The sequence below is a fragment of the Sinocyclocheilus grahami genome, unplaced genomic scaffold (assembly GCF_001515645.1).
Source record: "Sinocyclocheilus grahami isolate Dianchi unplaced genomic scaffold, SAMN03320097.WGS_v1.1 scaffold838.1, whole genome shotgun sequence".
Classification (NCBI taxonomy): Eukaryota; Metazoa; Chordata; class Actinopteri; order Cypriniformes; family Cyprinidae; genus Sinocyclocheilus; species Sinocyclocheilus grahami.
Genome location: NW_015506017.1, coordinates 405,964 through 420,479, shown reverse-complemented (window position 1 = coordinate 420,479; position 14,516 = coordinate 405,964). Strand labels below are relative to the sequence as shown.

General features: G+C 36.4%; 1 protein-coding gene across 1 annotated transcript in view; it reads left to right on the top strand.

Moving 5' to 3' along the window:
• LOC107562765 (WD repeat-containing protein 11-like) overlaps positions 1 to 14,516 on the top strand; it is a 163,270-nt gene that overhangs the window by 37,441 nt on the left and 111,313 nt on the right. Inside the window, exons 7-10 of the mRNA XM_016247483.1 lie at positions 1,214 to 1,316; positions 3,024 to 3,228; positions 6,504 to 6,604; positions 10,087 to 10,266. Coding sequence (XP_016102969.1) covers positions 1,214 to 1,316; positions 3,024 to 3,228; positions 6,504 to 6,604; positions 10,087 to 10,266 — 589 coding nt within the window. The remainder of the gene's footprint in view (positions 1 to 1,213; positions 1,317 to 3,023; positions 3,229 to 6,503; positions 6,605 to 10,086; positions 10,267 to 14,516) is intronic.

Here is a 14,516-nt window from a genome sequence, read left to right as displayed (position 1 = left end):
CTTAACTTTTATAAAGAATATTTCTTTGGATTTGAGACTTTAGTTTTTGCAACTTTACAGATCTTCTTTATGCACCAAGAGCTTGTAACACTCCAAAGAGAAAGGAAAAATTTTTATCGCATCATATGACCCCTTTAACTTAATTTGTATTTAAGTAGTTAGTTATTTAAATAATTTGCTCTTCTAGGCTGTTGGTGACAACTTAGCAAATTTATTAATGGAAAAAATTAAAAAAAAGTACATCGCATACGTATTTATACTCTTAACTCAGTACTTAGTTGAAGCACTTTTGTATGTACTGTGTGTATATATATATATATATACAATGTGCTGTGTGTACATTAATGAGGGAAAACATTTTACTTAAATGATTTTAGCAAATGGCTGCAATATAACAAAGAGTGAAAAATTTAAGGGGGTCTGAATACTTTCCGTACCCACTGTATATATATATATATATATATCATCAATATCATTTTTTGGTGAACTAACTATTCCTTTTAAGCGTTAAAAATGCATGTTATATAAAATTGCGTTATGTCAGAACCTTTATTTAGTTATGAAACAGCCATTAAAATTTAGTTGCCTGCACATTAATGTTTTTTAATGCATTTTTGAAATATTAAGAACAAATCCATCAAATTGACGATGTAGCTTTTATTTTTCAAGTCAAGTCACCTTTATTTCTATAGCGCTTTATAAAGTCAGTTCATTGTTGATTCGGTGATGTCATCGTCCAGCTCAGTTCAGTTCTCTTCCAATAGTGTCTGTGCAGTCAAGTCAACAATGTTGCCAGAAACTGTGTCCCCAAAGGTGACAGTGGCAAGGAACCAAAACTCCATCGGTGGCAGAAATGGAGAAAAAAAACCTTGGGAAGTTGGGAGAAACCAGGCTCAGTCGGGGGGCCACTTCTCTGGCTACACGAAACCAGCATGGTGGGGTTTAATTCCAGGCTGCAACGCATGTCAGATTGAGGTCTCGTCTAGTACTCGTGGTCTTGTGCCGTTGGCCGACAAGGTCTTTACAGGGGATCTGTCTCTAGGGTTCGTCTAGTTGACATGGTCTCCACTGACAAACAGGGCTGTAGAGGTCGTCTAATCATATTTGTGCCTTTCGTGACACTGAGACTTTTTTTTTGGAAGACTTTATATTTTAGGAATTTATATGATTTACATGAAACATTGAAGACTAATGCTTTCTGTCTTGTGTATAGGTGATTCCTTGTGCCCAGAGAGATGCTCTTTACTGCCTCCACGAGAATGGTTGCGTCACACTGCGTGTGTGCCGTTCCACAACACCTTCTCCTAATGAAACAGGCAAGACAGGTTTTATTCCTTTACATCTATCCTCCACAATAAAGCTGTACATATCACAATATAGTTTTTACTGAAAATGTAATGACAGGAATTATCTTTTTTGGATAATCATGTTAATTAAATATTTTATAAATGACATGTACTTCATCTGTGACTGCACATCTTGAATTGTATATTGCAACCAGGGCAGGACTTAGGGGGACGGGGGCCTATAAACTACAAATACCCTCAGCTAGTACATCATTATGAAGTAATATGCTTTGAGGTTCATATATAGTACAATTAATATGCAACATGTCTAGACTAGTCAAAGTTTAGATGTAATATTAAATAGTCATTATAATACAATAAACAGGATGTCGTCTCTCATTTGAGAGATCAAAACCCTGAAATTACACTGAGGAAAAAAGACAGAGATGTATTAGTATTACTAAAATGTATTGTCATAGCCTATATGTGTCCTCTTATGTCAGATTCTTAAATTTAATCAATAAATTCAATCCGAATAAAAATACATGTTGGCTAGTTACAATCAAATGAAATCACTATCAACAAAATCCATAGATAGATAGATAGATAGATAGATAGATTCTGCATAAATTGTTAAGTTTAAATATAACATTTTAATGTAGAAATATTAAATGTTTGTAAAATGAAATAATAAGCTTTATATATATATATATATATATATATATATATATATATATATGAAACTACAACAGCCAGTAGGTGGCAGCGAGTAACTGTCTTAATGAGTGAGTTGAATACTTAAACTGATTCGTTTAAATTGCTAATTGATTTAACTTCGCAAACGACTGTACTTATAGTCTGATTGAATCATTTACTGGTCCGTGTAACACTGAGGAACAAAACACCGTGTTGCTTGGAAAGACAGAGTGGTTCTGCTGTTTGTTCTATTTTCTTTTTGACGGAGCAAAATGTTATATTGTGTCTGAAAGTTACTCAATAACTTGTTGTTTATTGTATATTTACGATCATGCAGATATTCAGAAAAACATGACTCTAGTTTGTATGATTGATTAACTCGCATATCATAGGCATATATTATAAAACAGAAACTCATTAAATGGCCATTTTTATATACATATTTTTTTTAATCATTTTGATGACATTTCTGCCCCACTATGTGAGATGGCAGTGAGATGGGAGAAAGTGCTCAAAACTCTTCAGATCGCATAATTTAGTGGAACATTAATATAATATAGAATCATCCTCTGTAAAGAAATTAGGCGTGAACATATGGGAATTTATCTTTATCGTTCTAAATGTGAGCTCTTTCGGCCTAAAGGCTTAATGGAGCTGTTTAAAGTAGCCATGTAATCAAATTAATCGGCGCAGTCGCGATTCAATATGTGCATCCTTCTTCTATGTGAAATAATCATAAATACCAGTTTACTCTGTTGGATTATGGCCTCGAATTTCGTAGTAGGAAGCTGTTAGCCCGGGCTGGCCCATTTAGCCCTTGCGTGCGCAGTGGAAATGTGGCTAATAAGTTCTGAATGGCATAACCGAACAAATCAAACAAATTTAAACTAACAAAGGCGGGGCCCATGGGCCGCAGCCCAGTCAAACCCAATGGTAAGTCCGGACATGGATGCAACTAAGCTTTGCTACCTGTTTTTACTTGACTTGTGATGAGAAGTGTGGTAATTTATCTCAAATATGTGATGTGTTCTGTTGTTCCAGTGAATGATCCAGAGCAGAATCTACAAGAGTTGGTATACGATCTCCGCTCCCAGTGTGACGCCATCCGTGTGACTAAGACAGTGCGGCCCTATCGAGTGGTGATCTGTCCTGTCAATGAGAACAGTGCCGCCCTGGTAGTCAGTGATGGAAGGGTAATGCTGTGGGAGCTCAAAGCTCATGCCAGTAAACCTTCATCCAGCCTGAGGTACAGTTATTTAAACATATCCAAGTATGAATATAATGTATCTTATTAAAATGTTCTTTAGTATCACATTGACAGTCAATAAAAAAAAGTAATAAAACCTGATGGTAGAACTGATTTATATTGTAGAATTAGCAGATTTAAAAATAATACTATAATGAAGGCTTTGCTTACTTTGCTTGATATAACTTCTTGGAGCATCAATTTTATGCTGTTTTAATTACCACATTTTATAATTTAATTAATCTGACGTATTTAACATGTTACTTTCTGACTCAACCAATGGTGTTAGTTTTCAGAACTGTTATTTAGAATATATTTTTACTGATGGGATATTTTGCAGTCAGTTCCTAAAAGTACAAGTCAAGAACATGCCCCATATATTAATGCTGTCAATTGGTTAAAAAAAAAAAAACTAACTAATTACACATTTTTTTCTAACATGAAAGTTGTTAAATATACTTTTATATTGGAGTAATTTCGCATTCAATCTTCAAATTCATGTAGAAACAACATAAGGACAGTATATTTTTTAATATTTGTTTAATGGTATCTTTTTTTTATGACTGAAGGCAAGTATCACTGATACCAGTACTACTGATGTCTCTATGAAATTGCCCCCCCCCCCCATATTTAACCATTGACTATAGCCATTCAACATTACAGTATAATTGAGAGCTATCAATTTGAACATTTATTAGACTCTATTAGACAACTTTTAAAACTGCTTCCAGCATAAACAGCTTCCAACTATGACCTTCAAGGCCATTATCAAACAGCATAAACTGGTATTTATGATTATTTCACATAGAAGAAGGACTATTGAATCACGACTGCACCGATTGATCACATGGCTACTTTAAAGGGGTCATATGATGCGATTTCAAGTTTTCCTTTCTCTTTGGAGTGAGAGAGAGAGAGAGAGAGAGAGAGAGAGAGAGAGAGAGAGAGAGCGAGAGAGCGAGCTGGAGTGTCAGCTGTCTTAACCGTGGCTTGTGAACTGCACACATACCAGCTTCATCACTGTGTCTGTCACGCATGAAGCTCGTGATTATGGTAAGTGGCGTTACATTTCCGACGAGTGCTTGCGGTGTTCGGCCAATCACAATGCACTGGGTCAGCTGGCCAATCAGAGCAGACTGCACTTGTCGGAAGGAGGGACTTTGTAGAAAACGAAGCGTTTTAGAGAGGCGGGGCATAGAGGACCTACAATAATGTACAGTATTTGAAAAATAATGTGTTTTTTATATTATTTAATATTCTGTTACACCAAATAATGATCTTTAAAAAAGCATCATTTGATCCCTTTAAACAGCTCCATTAAGCCTTTAGCACGAAAGAGCTCACATTTAGAAAGATAATGATAAATTCTCATATGTTCACACCTCATTTCTTTACAAAGGATGATTCTATTAATGTTCCACTAAATTATGCGATCTGAAGAGTTTTTAGCACTCTCTCCCATCTCACTGCCATCTCACATAGTGGGGCAGAAATGTCATCAAAATTATAAAAAAAAATAATTATAATTCGCCATTTAAAGAGTTTCTGTTTTATAACTTATGCCTATGATATGGGAGTTAGCCAATTATACGAACAATAGGCCTGTTTTTCTGAATATCTGCACGATCGCAAATATACAATAAACAACAAGTTATTGAGTAACTTTCAGACACAAAATTCCATTTTGCTCCGTCTAAAAGAAAATAGAACAAACAGAAGAACAGAAGAAAGTTGTCTTTCCAAGCAACACAGTGTTTTGTTCCTCAGTGTTACACGGACCAGTAAATGATTCAATCAGACTATAAGTACAGTTATTTGTGAAGTTAAATCAATTAGCATTTTAAGCGAATCAGTTTATTTAATTATTCAACTCACTGAAAAGCCCCTTTCACAGAGATTCCGGAAAACACACGGATAATGTGTTCCGTGATTTGTTCCAGGATCGTTTGATTTTGGTTCATTCACACTGCCAGTGATTTTCTGGAATCTGTGCGTTCACACACATCCCATAAAGACACGTGACATTACGATGTGAAGTGGAATGTGACGTGTTCCGTTTCACTAAGCTGGCGAATGATCTCAGCTTCAGCGCGGATAGTGAGGAGCTCCCTGATCTCTGCTTCATTACAGTTTGCGCATATTTTTTCGTTGTGAACGTTGATCTGCCTTCAAAACACCTGGTAAACGAGTCACATGATAACATGTGTCATCACTACAACACACCCTTTACGGCATTGGTCCTGGCTTTTGTTCACACAGGGCTCATTCCGGGACTGATCCCGGCACTGTTACCAGGTCCCCATTCCGGGAAGTGTTTGCGTTCACACAGAAGGCACTACAGTAATTTTTCGGAATCAACGCACAGTATGAAAGGGGCTTCTTTAAGACAGTTACTCACTGCCACCTACTGGCGGGTGAAATTTCCAATTTTAAAAAGTATCTTATTTCATTTTGCAATCATTTAATATTTCGACATTAAAATTGTATATTTAAACTTAACATAATTTATGCAGAATCTATCTATGGATTTTGTTGATAGTGATTTCATTTGATTGTTAATAGCCAACATGTCTTTTTATTTGGATTGGATTTATTGATTAAATTTAAGAATTTGACATAAGAGGACACATATAGGCTATGACCAATGTTGCCTCTAATTGTTTTTCTTGCTGAGCAAAACTGTAAGAAGTGTGTGGCTGTGCACGCGTGCAGCTTAGAGGAAACATTGGCTATGACAATACATTTTTATAATACTGATATATCTGTCTTTTTTGCTCAGTGTAATTTCAGGGTTTTCAGGGTTAATTTTTGTGTATTTTGTGTTACTACATAATGATTTTCTAGCTGAGGGCATTTGTAGTGTATAGGTATAGGGCCCAAACATAACCTCAAGCCCAGGGGCCCCAAGCCCCCTAAGTCCTGCCCTGGACATAAGGCCTGAGAACATCTCATCTGACCGCAGTTCTGGCACTGAGGTGAAGTTGGAGTGCGTGACTGAACAGTCTCCCATTTGATGCGGTCGTAAAGACGTTCTGCGTCTAAATAAATGCTATTCTTGTCAAGAAAAAAGAGACAGAAGCAGCAGTTGTGAGTGGGGTGGCCAACCCTAGCTCCGCCCTTGCGTTAAATATTTGTAACACGTTAAAAATAACTGAAAATATTAATCGCCTGCGTTAACGTGCTAATTTTGACAGCACTAATATATATATATATATATATATATATAATTTGTTTGTTTGTTTGTGAGATTTACCTACAGTACTTTTTTTTCTCAGTTCTGGCTGGCCTCCTTTGTATTCTCCTGTGAATTTCTGTGGGACACCTTTACATCAGAATCAAAAATGCATCCCGGATCTTTCTTTGAATACGATGATAGGTAAGATAGTCATCCTCCCACATACACACACGCATTCTTTCTGGCTTCTAGATATACCACATTTCAAGAGTCTCAAGCTTCATTCTCCTGCCTTTGACTTGAGGAGAAATATTCAGATGGATGAACCTGAGGCCACACTCTGCTATCTGTCTTTGTCAGCAAGAGGCTTATTTTTCCTTTTAGAAGCAAACCCTGATAACACTCATAGTCTGTGGTCTGGTTTATCTCATGTTATGTTTTTAATCATATGCATTAAACAGCTTTTAAGAGTGCTTTTTCTTGTGTTCTGTGCATGAGCAATGGTGGGCTTTCAGGGTTTAGAAGAAGAGTTTTAAACCTGTATGACTTTCTTTTTTCCATGGATCACAAAAAGAGTATTTTAAAGAATGCAGTGGAGTAAATGAAGACTGATGCTTTCAAATTAAAAACAGCACTATGTAAGATATGGACTATTGTTTATTATGAATTCATTTGCAATTAATTTATTATAAATTTTGCTTATCTTTACAAGAATTTATGCCAATGTTTCATGTAATGTTCTGCTCAGTATATCTATATATATATATATAGATATACTGAACAAAATTATAAGCACAACACTTGATATGCCACACCTGTGAGGTGGATGGATTATCTCGGCAAAGGAGAAGTGCTCACTAACACAGATTTGTGAACAATATTTGAGAGAAATAGGCCTTTTGTGTACATAGAAAAAGTCTTAGATCTTTGAGTTCAACTCATGAAAAATGGGGGCAAAAACAAAAGTGTTGCATTTATAATTTTGTTCAGTATATATGAAGAGTTCATTTGCAAAAACCGATAACTTTTATTAACCGTTTTTTTTCTTTTTTTTCTTCCAGAAATAGTTTTTTTTTAAATTGAGCATTACAAGTAATATCAATCAAACTGCAGTTGGGTTGTTTTGATTAAGTAATAATAACTTAAACAAATACAGGTAATTTACAAAATTAAAGTTAATTGAAAGTATGTTTTGTTTTACATATTAAAAGTTAGTTTTATAGCAAAAGCAGACAACTCCATTTCATGTTTTAGAGTTTTAAAAAACACTCATTTCATCTTTGTAATCTCCTCAGATGACAATGCAGATGCCTGACAAATTGTTGTTGTTGTTGTGATCATAAACCGTATGGATGTGATTACACGCAAGACACAGAGCTTTTCCCTCACCATTGTAACACGCTGCTTTTGCAAGGTTCCGTAAAAACATTTAAGCTTTCATCAAGTTCGTCGAAATTATCCATCCTCAATCACTTTTGAGAATGCAGCTAAGAGTCGGCTCGCATTCCACAAGGTTGTAAATGTATCGGGTTACCATGAAACCAGGGTCTTGTTCGGCGTCCTGGGGTGTTACAAAGTATTTGTGAAATCTAGCTAACAAAATATATATTGTGTGTTGGAGTGGTCAAGACGCTACAGCGTCCACACGAAACTGCCACAAAACGATGTAGTATACATGCCAGACCAGCATGTGGCGCTGTAATTCTGCCACAGAGATACACTAAAAACGGAGAAGGCTTGGACTATGCGCATAAACCTTGCGCGGTATACAAACGAACATGGAACAATATATTTATTAATCTGTGTTAATGTTAGTTAATAAAAAAGATTTGTTGCTGTTCATGTTTTTGTTGCTGTTACGTGACGTAGCTGTGTCTGACTAGGGGCGAGACGTGGGCTGATGACGTCATCGTTTCAGAAAATATACGGATTCGCTGTCCACACAAAAACACAAGGGCTGCGTTTTCAGATTTATCCACTCTGGGACCCGGTTTCAAAAAATATCGGTTTCACTCTACCAAAATGCCAGATTCGTGTGGGCGGGGCCTTAGTCAGCTTTGACGAAACTCCTCTCAGCTAGAACGTCTTTTCAAAGTGAAAGTAGCCTTGTCACCTGACCTGAATACAGCGCGCTGATTCGCTAAAACGGACTTATCGGCTTCTGTTCAAAAACAACAAGGGTGCTTGTCGGCTTTTGCAGTAAAACGTGAATTCGCGATGCCTTGAAAGTGGACAAAACCGACTTTTTTGACAAAACGTGTTTAGGGTTCAGATCGCGCTATATGTGGAGAATAATGCACGGCAATCAGGTAGTTTTTTTTAAAAAGTGGCCTTTATCGGTTTTTGCTAATGAACTCTTCATATATATATATATGTCTATATATATATATATATATATATATGTCCAGTTGTGGATCATCCAGTTAACAACACACAATATTACGAATCAAGCACATTTGAGCACAAGCAAACAATTCTTTAAAATCTTTTTTTAATATTTATTCTTGACAGAAACAAATGGCGCTTTTCCACTGCATGGTACGGTACGACATGGCTCGCTTTTGGGGGGTTTTTCACTGTACAGTACCTGGTACGTGGTACTTTTTTCAGTACCACCTCTGGCTGAGGTTCCAAGCGAGCCGTAATGTTGCCAAAATGTGACGTGTAAACCCTGCTGATCACTGATTTTCCGGAGAGAATCGGCACTACCTGTGTCATTGAACTTGTGACACGAGACACTAGACTGGCTAGATTAAATCAGCACAGCCAGCGAGGATCGATCACAACTTTTTTTTGAACTAACACAACAGTTTCGAACGAGTGCACCTTTTTTTAAACAACAAAATAATGGCTGTTTCATGGTCTGTTGAGTAAGTACAGACGTTCCTGTCATTGATAGCCGAGGAGCGGATCCAGCGAGAGCTTGATGGGACGACGTGGAATGAAAAAGATTTTCAGGAGGTCACACCCACTCTAAAGCGATATTTAACTTCAGTGGAAATGCAAACTGAGCCAAGCCGTGCCATGCTGAGCCGTACCATGCAGTGGAAAAGCGCCAAATGAAAATAATTCAACCCCCCCAAAAAATACTATTGAACAAACTGAGGGCAATATATACACAGGATAATGGTGTAAATTAACAAGAGACAGGTGAACACAATTAATTAACAATTAAAAACCATAGGAGCAAACTAGACACTGGAATAAAGGAAACGGGAACATACACACTCAAGTAAAAAAGGTAAATTGCAAAAAGTAAATTGCAATGGAAACAGAAACTGAACTAAATATTACAAATGTAAACTATGCAGTTGTGCTTGAGGAATATCTGGCAAAAACAAGCCAGGATATTTGAGGTTCTTGCAGTCCTGTATCAAGACATGATTGTGTGAACCTTGCAAAGTTTGTCAAACCCAGCAATTCTATTTTTACTTCTGGAACACCTGCTGTGCTCCATACCATTGAGATTGCTGAATTATTTAGTTTAGTTTCAGTAAATGGTTTGTGTGGTTATGTGAATATGACTGAATAGTAGATCAGATCCTTTCATTTCAAATGAGCAAAGCAAACCTGGTCTTTCGTGAACTGGATTTAATTGTCACCTTCTCTCATTTGCCCTTAAAGAGCTTGTTGTTTCATTTGATATGGTGTTGGATCAATTATGTAATCTGTCCCTATTCCAGGTCACTGTCTGATTTCTGGAGTGGACTCCCCACGACCTCTGGCAGGTCAACAGGAAGTACATCTGAAGTTCATGTTGACAGGCCTGCTGTCTGGCCTGCCCTTGCCCCCATTCTCCCTACGGATGTGCCCTCCACTTACCACCAAGAACATCAACCACTACCAGCCCTTACTGGCTGTGGGTGAGTACTTCACATGCAAAGACCAGACCATACATTTTTTGAGTTTTATTACAGTCAGTCTCAATACAAATGAATGGATAGTGCCCAAACAGTTCAAGCTTGCTGCAAAATTGTTGTTGACTTATGAAAAAAGTCTCTTCAAAAACATTTTTTTTCATAGTATAGTTAAATTATATGTTTAGAGACTAATTTCGACAAAAAAATAAGACAATTCATTTTATGAATATATAGATTAGGGGTGTGCAATATTGACAAAGAGCATCACAATATTTTCTATGATTTTAGACTGTTTAATGTAGCTCAGAGGTGGCATGAATACATAAATAATTCCAAATTAATATTTTTTTTCAATGAATATTTGGATATTAAATTTATTTTTTAAATGAACTTTAAATATGAAACTAAAACCATCAGTACCATCAGTAGTTGGTGTCTATTTACTGTCCTAATGAGTCACTCTTTAGCCCACGGATTTTAATCCCATCAAAAACTGGCAATTCCAGATCAAAATACAGTTAAATAAAAGTGTTTTCCCAAATCCTGATTTCTTGTTTTTTGCATATTTGTCATGCTTATGTAAATCTAACATAAAACACAGGTAAGTTGGGTAAACACAAAATATTTATTTAATTATTTATTAAACAAAACAGTTATCTATTACCAACTGGGCCTGTGTAAAAATGTATTTGCCCCTGTAGTTACTAATTCCCAAATCTATGAAAGTGCACTGCATTCATAATGGGGTTCAGCTGAACTAGATGCAACCAAGCCTGGTTACTGCCAGCCCTGTTCAATTAAATCAACACTTAACTAGAACTTTTCAACAGCAAGAATTTGGTTAAAAGGTCATACCCAGTAACACAATATGCGAAAGCTGAAAGAAACTCCAGAAATAATGACAAAGAAGGAAATTGAAATACATCAGTCTGGGAAGGATTACAAAGGTTCTTGGACTCTAAAGAACTACAGTGAGAGCCATTATTTCCATTATCACCAAAATTTCTCCAAGAGCACAGTGCAATTCGGGAAGTCACAGAAGACCCAAGGGGAACTGCAGGCCTCTCTTGCATCACTAATGATCACTGTTCATGACTCCACTATTTGAAATATACTGACCAAAAATGGCATTCATGGAGGTAGTTGCGAGGTGAAAACCACTGCTAACCTTACTAGAAAATCCTAAAGGAGAGTGTCCGGTCTTCAGTCTATAATAAATAATAAAGTTTTGGAGAGGCCTAGTCAGAGTCCTTACTTGAACCCTATTAAGATGCTGTGGCAGGACCTTAAATGGCCAATTCATGCACAAAAATCCAATGTGGCTGAACTAAAGCAATTTGGCAAAGAAGAGGCCAAAATTTGACCACAGTGCTGTGAATAACTGATCTCCAGCATTATTTGGCTGCAGTTATTGCTGATAAAAGTTGCACAACCAGGTTTTAAGTTTAAAGGGGCCATTCATTTTTCACATGGGTGATAGGTGTTGGATAACTTTTTTTTTTTCTTCAGCGTGAGATACATGTTTAAATTTCTCTGCTTATTTACATGCATTTATTATAAGCTTCCAGTTCTATAAACTCTAATTAATATTAATACATAAATAAAAAAATAAAAAAAAAAATATTTTTAGTCCCAAACAAGGGTGAGTTTCCCAAAAGGTGGCATCGTTGGCTAACTATGGTCGTTAGTTCCATTGAACTCAATTGGTGACGACGGACTATCAGGGTGCTTTTTTTAAATAAAAAAAAATTATTTTGTAAATTGAGTGACAGAATCCATCCAATGTCAGCATATTCATCATTAAAACAAGTACAATATAATTGTAGGTGGTACATATCACACACCTTGTCATAGATGTTTCCTTCTCAAAATCAGTGTAGCATTTTGTAATAAGATGCACATATTGTGAGTTTTTTTTTTCTTCCCCAAAAGTAATGTATAGTCTTTCTGTAAGTGAGACCACATTTTTTTAATCTGAAATGAATGTGCCAAGAGAACAAAATCATATGAGCTCAAATAACAAAACTGTCATAAAATCGTATGCAAATATCATTCATCACTGCATTTCAAACCAGCAAGGCCATACTGTAGCTGTTCTGTAATTCCTTCTTAAAGATTCTGCAAAGATTGAAAGCATTGCACAGATATTAAAAACTCAAGTGCATAATTTACAAAACAAATTAAACTTTGACAATTTGTAGACTAATGTATGATTTGAACTAGCTGTGGCTAAAAATAGAGCTTTAATTGAGTTACATCTGTTACTCCGTAACAGAGAAATGGAAAATATATTACAGTTTAAAGACCTTCTAAGTATGTGAAGATCTGTTATATTGCATTATAGAAATATCAGTGTGTTCCAAATGAGGTTTCACCTGGTTTAGTCAATGAATCTTGTAAATTGTAATTTGAGCTCTGTGATTGGTGGTGTTATTTTCTCCGCTCGTCATCTCATTAATGGAGTCAACGCAGTGGTGCAGTCTTGATGAGATTTTGTTGCTCCCTGAATGCACTATACATCCAATTGAGCAAGCACACCAAGCATTTAAAGTTAATTCCTCTTGACGGATGCCTTTCTAAAGTAACTCTATAGCACAGTTTTTCAGGAGTGCCTCAGGGATGATAAACTTCAAACTCTCTTTCTGCCTCAATGCACAAGAACTTTTGCTGAATTGTTCCCAATAGCGTTTTTTTTAACCGTCTCAAAACTTCAAAGAAGCGATCTTGATGAGTGGTCATTTAGTACTAGAGGTAAAGAAACTCCATCTGCGACTGACTCTGCTGGTGTGACATTTGAAGCCAGACAATTGTACAATTTTAGATGTATCAGTGTCAGTCAGTTCAGTCTACATACAATCCATAAGAGCCTTTGAACTGAAACCAAGGGCCTGGTCTTCACCGATACAAATTAAGTGAATATTAAGCTGTCTCAAGCACTCAGATCTGAAATTACTCTTGCTTGTCATATAAAACTCTTTGATTGATGGAAAATTATCTATGTATAGCCTGTGCGCATGTAGTCTGACACTGTGGTGCCTACTACGTATTTCCAGCTCATTATTTTGTGCCAAATGATTCTGTGGACGTTATAGCAAACATATCTACGGTGGCCGAGAGAGCTCAACGCACTGCAATGGGGAAAAAATTCAATTAAATTCTCGCAAATAGAATAATACACCAGCAAATTAAGAAAACATCTTTATCAGTTTGACAGCAATGCTGCAACGCAACTCACAACGCAACCAAATTCAGAAACGTGTTGCAAATAGCACAGACCACAATGGAAATGTTTCAAGGGGACCTGATCAAGTGATGAACCTGACTGGGCCTGGGACATGCTTATTGTTCAATGTGTACTCGTGGTGTTGTCGATGACCTGAAATTGTTAATTTTAGAATCCTGATTGTATGATTCCTTATCCTTTTGTTTATTATTTGTCTAAATAATCTGACAAAATATGCAATTAACTGTGACATGTTATGTAATCTGGGTATCTTATTCAATTCAGTTCAATTCAATTCAAGTTTATTTGTATAGCACTTTTTACGATACAAATCGTTGCAAAGCAACTTTACAGCAAATTAGGTTCCTACAATATTTAGTGGTAGCTTATCAGTGGTGACTGTCAGTTAATGTACATATGGCAGAAATGTACAGAAAAATCAATTAAAGACATAATCAAACAGACGATGAACACTATTAACAGCAATTATTATATGATGCAATCAAACTTATAGCAAAATGTGGTAGTTCTGTATGTTGTTTCAGGGTTTGCATCATCTGAGGTCCTCTGAGGGGTTGGCATCATCTCTTCTCAAGTGTTCTGGATCCAGACTGAAGCTTGTGTAAATCCTAGTTACCACGGGATGTCAATCTCGTGGCAAAAACAGAGAAACAAATAGAGACATAATTAGCGTAGCTGCTGTTCCAACCAAGCAAAATTTATTTGTTTAACCCAAACTAAAGAATAATAATGTGCATTTGATCAGATATAACTGCAGTACAAGATTATGAGATGCATTATTTGAATGCTTGGCAAAAGAGATGTGTCTTTAATCTAGATTTAAACAGAGAGAGTGTGTCTGAGCCCCGAACGTTATCAGGAAGGGTATTCCAGAGTTTGGGAACCAAATGCGAAAAAGCTCTACCTCCTTTAGTGGACTTTGCTATCCTAGGTACTACAAAAAAGTCCAGAGTTTTGCGACCTTAGGGAGCGTGATGGATTGTAGCATGGTAGAAGACTAGTTAGGTAC